The 6431-nt window shown below is 46.3% G+C and overlaps 1 protein-coding gene across 8 annotated transcripts in view; it reads left to right on the forward strand.

Moving 5' to 3' along the window:
- chd9 (chromodomain helicase DNA binding protein 9) overlaps nt 1-5215 on the forward strand; it is a 64736-nt gene extending 59521 nt beyond the window's left edge. For all 8 annotated transcript variants that reach the window (XM_049030633.1, XM_049030636.1, XM_049030635.1 and 5 more), the window contains 6 exons: nt 44-218; nt 322-461; nt 1074-1292; nt 1528-1665; nt 1784-1888; nt 2036-5215. In XM_049030633.1, the coding sequence (XP_048886590.1) occupies nt 44-218; nt 322-461; nt 1074-1292; nt 1528-1665; nt 1784-1888; nt 2036-2983 (1725 nt within the window). In that variant the 3' untranslated portion in view covers nt 2984-5215. The remainder of the gene's footprint in view (nt 1-43; nt 219-321; nt 462-1073; nt 1293-1527; nt 1666-1783; nt 1889-2035) is intronic.
- The last annotated feature ends 1216 nt before the right edge of the window (nt 5216-6431 follow it).

Below are 6431 nucleotides of genomic sequence, written 5' to 3' on the forward strand. Positions count from 1 at the left end.
TCAGTCTGCTTTCCCATGCCTGATCCGGCTCCTGTTTTTGTAGGATGGCTCCCTAAAGCTGACCTTCCAAAAACAGGCCGGACCTCAGAAGCGGCCCCTGGATGCTGAGGACGGCCCCCTGGGCCAGCAGCAGTACCTGGCCCGCCTTCAGGAGCTGCAGAGCGCGTCAGACACCAGCCTGGCCGACTTCACCAAGCCTCATCCAGCCCTGTCCCACGGTACCCCTCTTACAAGGCTGCTGCCAATTCAGCCCATGCCTGGGTCACGTTAAGGTTCCCTAGCCCTGAACTCAGCACCTCTGACCCCTCTGACTCCCCACAGGCATCATGGGGCAGATGAGGGTGAATGGGACCGTGGACGGGCAGCCTCTCATGAAAAAGAGACGGGGTAGGCGGAAGAATGTGGAAGGAGTGGACCTCCTACTCATGAACAAGGGCAGGGCCTCCGCAGTTTCGGACCATGTAAGATCTCCGATGTGACTTTGTATAATTCCCAAATGTTAATTATAGGATTTAACCATGTAAGACTATAAACTGCATGTCTAAGACATTGGCCAATGATTGTATTTAACTGTGATTTTAGATATACTTTGGATGCTTAGATTTTTAAAAGGTCCAACTTAACATTGTGACAAGGTGTTTTCTTGCATTAAATCAGCTTCCACCTACTCTGCCTGTACTTTGAGGTGTGTTAGCTTCAGCATAAGCTTGTGGGAAATTCCGTGTAAAATTCTGTTTGATGTCAAGAAAAATATAACAGTGATAAAGTGCTCTGTATTTCTAAATTAATATATGAATTCTGGGGATTTGTCTATATTCAATCTAAAAGGTAATAAAAAAATATATATGCAAATTGCAATGATAGGCTTGTCATGCTGTGGAGCATTTCTTACCTGTATGAGCCTAAATGACACATTGATAATGCTGCACTGATAAATGTCACGTTGATAATGTCATATTGATAATCGCCTCAGTGTATGTTTTTCCATGTGTGATATCTGTGTGGCAAGATAGGTGACAGCCCTGGTAACTCTATAGCATGTTCTGGTTTTCCCCACCTCCTCTCACCCCCAGGTGACCTCTGGTTGGTCTGGTGGCACCCATTCCAGCCCAGTCATGGCACCCACTCTGGGGTATGGGCAGACCCCAATGGACATGGAAAGCAGAGTCCCTGTCATCAACTTGAAGGACGGCACGCGACTGGCTGGTGACGATGCCCCCAAAAGGAGGGACCTGGACCAGTGGTTGAAGGAGCACCCGGGTTTTGTGGCCGACGTGGGAGCCTTCATCCCTGTGAGCTGTCCCACCATCCTCTATCCTCTACATGCTTGCAAACCACAGCTGCCATTTCATTTTTAATAACTAGCTAATTCGATGTTATATTTTGGGGAAAAATACCTTTAAAAGAATGAGATTTAAGCTGGTCTCTTCACCTTGTGGGAGGATGGGATATCTCTGGGATCATTGGATGTGATCTGGCAGTAATTGTGCAATCGGCACTTGCTGGGTGTCTCTGTCGATGGCACAGGGGGTCAGCAGGATGCAGTTTCCAGATGGGCGACCGAAGCAGAAGAGGCACCGTTGCCGCAACCCCAACAAGATCGATGTCAACAGCCTGACAGGCGAAGAACGCGTGCAGATCATCAACAGGAGAAATGCCCGCAAGGTAAGCTCCGCCTCCTCCTACTCCTCCTCCTCCTCCTCCATCCCTTCCCTACCTGAATCCCTTCCTGGGCCTCTTCCTTCCATTCCCCACTGAGCTTCTTGTCCTTCTCTCCCCATAGGTGGGTGGAGCTTTTGCTCCGCCCCTGAAGGACCTGTGCCGCTTCCTGCAGGAGAACCCTGAGTATGGTGTGCCCCCCGAGTGGGCAGATGTGGTGAAGCAGTCGGTGAGTCCCGCAGCCCTGCCCCAGTGACATGCTCTCATTTATCCTGGTGGCATGACATTATGGGATGGAGCAGCTGAGTTTCTGTCCTTGACCGTGACTATGACTGTGACCACGTGCTTACTGGTCTCCGCCTCCTTCCCCCGGCAGGGTTACCTCCCAGAGAGCATGTTCGACCGCATCCTGACTGGACCCATCGTCCCTGAGGAGGTGAGCCGGCGTGGCCGGCGGCCAAAGAGCATGCTGGGCAGGACGGCGGCGGCTACAGGCGGAGCTGGTGCCTCAGCCCTCGGCCTCAAACCCCTGCTGGCCAATGGGCTGCTATCAGGGGTGGACCTGTCCAGCTTGCAGGCCCTGCAGCAGAACCTCCAGAGCCTGCAATCGCTGCAGCTAAGTGCTGCTGGCCTTATGGGCCTACAGGGGAGCCTGGCCAGTAGTGCCGGAGACGCCGCCAACCTGGCCGCCATGTTTCCCATGATGCTTTCTGGTATGGCGGGGCTGCCTAACCTCCTGGGAGCAGGCGGCCTGCTGGGCAAAAGCCAGGATGGCACAGCAGGCGAGGTGGGCGAAGCCGAGGACGGGAAGAAGGCAAGCGCCGGCAGTGACTCTGCCCCCAAGGCCCCGCCCCAGCCCATGGACGCTAAAGGTGAAAGGACAGAGGCCCAGTGCACCACCCCATCTGCTTCTGGCAGCACCGCCCCCCTAAGTGCTGCTGCCCCAGCAGGCTCCGCCCCCCAACTGGCACTGAACTCCTTGCTCCTCTCCGGCATGCTGTACCCAGGGATGCTGCTTAACCCAGGCCTTAACCTCCCTGTGTCCGCGTCGCCCCAGTCCGGCGCACCCGAGAAGCAACGGCGGGGGGCCGACATGGAACGTGCCCCCCTCAGCTCGCCGGCCCTGGGAGCGCGGCCGGCTGAGGCAGAGGAGTCCGGAGAGGAGGACGAGGATGAAGAGGACGAGGATGAAGAGGAGGGGTCCACAGGACATAGAGGAGATAACAGTGGAGCAGAAGGGTCCAATAAGGCAGAGTCTTCCTCTTCTGGGTCAGACAGCTCATCTTCCTCCTCTGAAGACTCTGACTCCAGCGATGAAGACTGACCCCCATGTACCCTTGCAATGTATATGTATGGATATATAAATTACCGTGCACTTACATTGTATTTTGTTTTCTTTTTTGTAAATATCAAAACTAAAGTATTGTGTAATAAAGAAAAGAAATAAAAAGAAACTGTATCTAGAGAAGCTGAAATGAATTTTCAGTGTTTGTTCAAAGGTACAATATTGTTTTGAGAGACATTTTGCATGTCAAACTTTATTAGATTTCTGAAATTTGTGAACTTGTACTACACAATGATGTACAATTGCAAAAAAAGGAGGCAAAGGCATTATTGTTATAATTATGTTGGGATTTAATTTTATTAAAAAAAAAATAATGCTCAATGTGAACTGTACATTTAATATATTTGGAGTTGGGGGGGACTTTATACATATTTTGGTTTAAGTTGTAAATAATTTTTCCAGATCCTAAACACTTATAATTTACAGATCGAGCTTTGGAAATGTCAGCAATAACTCGGGCAGCTAATGAATGTCGTTGCAGCTGTGCATCCTGGACGTTGGCCATTTCGTCTTTAGAGCCCCAGTGAACGATGCGGCTCTTATCTCCATGGTCGCCGTTTTTCAACCGTCTGTCTCTCTTTATGCGACTCCTACACTCCAAATGAAGAAAGCCCATTTAGCTCTAACAGGAGAGGACACATCTTCAAGCACCCAGTTGCACCACACACTAATTTGTGCGTATGAACTTTAGGGTGTGGTACTTATGGTGCGGTATTTGCCTACAGAAGTATAGGAGTAGTCCGTTATACTGAGCTACACCTCACCAACTCGACTGCTGCTGCACAAAAATCCCAGTTGACTGCAGATCACACTTTTTTTTTTCCAAGTCCGCCGTGACTTGAATATGATACCAAGGTCTTACTGAAGGTCAAGAAGCTGGGGATGAAACTCTTACCCAATATGTGCCAAATTCCACTTCTGTCAATGGAACAATGGAAGAAAGGCTCTTATTACATTTTTTTTAAAAACAACACCGCTAAATGCATTTAAAAATTCAGGTACAACAAAGTGTTCTGGAGACCCGTGGAATGGAAGGGAATTCCAGTGGGCTGGTTTTCCGGCTTTTACCTCACTTAGCGAGTAAGCACGTGGCGTTCCTCGCCATTTGCCATTTTATAGGACAGCCTCCAGCGTTCTGCACTTTTTCTAGAGACCGTTAGGAATTCTCCTGCTTGGCACAACCTTCCATGGGCACACTGTGCATTTCTGTTACCTTCTTGATGTTCTTGTTTTATTTATCCGTCTGTTTCTGTGTTGTGTCTACGGCTGCATCCTGCACAGTCCTACTCCAAGCCACAATCTCTTTTTCCTTTGAGTGGATTGGGTCCTGTCCTCCAGCTAATGGTACACAATGGCTGTGTACCATTTGAGGGCTTCCTAGTTCTTCAGAGAAAGCCCAGACCCATCTCAGATAGCATCAGAGGTCGGAGTGATGGGCTGCCACTTTCATGGAACTTCAGTACAGCTGGGCTGAGGTCATCAAAGTGTATATATGTATGTATATTTTGGGGACTTAAATGATGCAGATCTTAATTGTAGTGAAATGACAACTTGCTAAAATGACCACTAGACTTTTGTGTAAAATACATTTTGACTGTGTAGTGGTGCCATGGTAAGGGTCCAGTTCCATTTCACAGTTCGATTTACTTCTTCTCAGGCGCGCAAAGTAAACGGAACACGCAGCACACTGTAATACTTCTGCATTTTGAAACATCACACAACATGTGACATGGGTTATGGATCTTTGTAGTCCAGACCAACTCGCCGTTCGATGATCTTTGTTTTCCTTGGGGCCGTACTTGGCTATTTTGCAGTTTATTCTGTATGTTTTTGTTGTATTTTTTTTTTCTCTCTTTTTGAGAAATTTTCCAATCCCATTCAGTTAATCGCTTATGGAATGGTTGTATTTGAGCTGCACTGTGGAAAACTTTATTTGTGGCAGTATATGACTATGCTCACAACATGCCTTTATGTGTATCTAGAGTTCTGCTGTGCAGGTTCTACCCTAGTAGTTCAGCTCCAGCTGTGTAAAAGGACTGTTCTCTAGTATCTAATATCTATTTTATTTGTGTATGTGTATATATGCGTACACGCACACAAATATGTGTTTTTTTCTGGCTATAGACACGCCAGCACCCTCCATCTGTAACATCAATGTTGAACTGGTTTTTGTATAATTACTGAAACATAATAAATATATTTAGCTACCAACACTGATGTATTCACTGTAATTGACCCACTTGTCACCACACAGGGATTTCTACCATAATCGGCTAAAGCAATCATTTTAAATGATGATTGATGATAGGAAAATAGACATTGTGCAGCATCGCTGTGCTGTTGCCCTTATTTATTTGTTTTCTGATAAAGAACATAGGCAGGGGACTCTGCAAAGCAGTCCACATCTGATACCCTCTGTCTTTCTGTCTGTTGTTCATCACTAGCAGACACTGCTGTGACCCAAATGACCTTAAATGGACTTGGTTCACTGCTTCAGTCATGTGCTGGGGTTGATGTAACAGATTGGCCAAGTTACCTCCTGAACTTGACCTCAACTGTAATCTGTACCACTTCATTGTTGTGTTAATCAAGGTGAACTCCCTCCCTGATTTTTTTGGGGAAATATCTGCATAAGTGTGCTTTATATTTTGCATATTTCTTCTCTTGGTGTGTTCTAATATGAATGCAGCCATGTACTGTATAGTTCTAGAGGTTGTCTTGCATTGTACTTAAAATCATATAATGCAGAACCAAGTCTGGGAATCAGCTTATACATGTACCAGAGTTTGTAATTTACATGTGGAATCTTAACATTCAGGGATGCAGATACGGCTCTTTAATTCAGTAGTTGTTGATGTGCAATATACAGGCAGTCCCCAGGTTACGAACGAGATCCATTCCATAGGTCTGTCTTTAAGTCAAATTTGTAGGTATGTCGGAAAAATAATAATAGAGTGCATAATAACTACACAGTAATAATAAAAGTTATTACTTACAGAACTGTACTGTACCCGGAGCCTATTTTTTATATTTAACCAAAACTTTTAATGTGATGGGTTTTATGGGAGTCACTTCTTAAGTACGAGTTGTCCTGGGAACTGTCTGTAAACGAATTGTTGCATGGCACCTTCTCGGAACACTACCTTGCAGTCTACTTGGTATAAAAGTGTACGTGGACATGATTATACAGCGAGAACGTGACAACACTGTTGCAGGTCAGAGAGGCCTGATGCAACATGAAACTCACATTCACATTTATAGCTTTTAATGTTCTTTCTCATAATAGCCCAAAAGCATACCAAGCACCAATAAAATAAGTTCATTAAAAAAACATGGCATTATTTATTGACAGTTTTTAGACAAAACACCAACTATTTTTGTCTATACATCTCACCTTTGAAAGGACACTTTGCACATCATTAATCCG

Source organism: Brienomyrus brachyistius, chromosome 11 (assembly GCF_023856365.1).
Source record: "Brienomyrus brachyistius isolate T26 chromosome 11, BBRACH_0.4, whole genome shotgun sequence".
Taxonomy (NCBI): Eukaryota; Metazoa; Chordata; class Actinopteri; order Osteoglossiformes; family Mormyridae; genus Brienomyrus; species Brienomyrus brachyistius.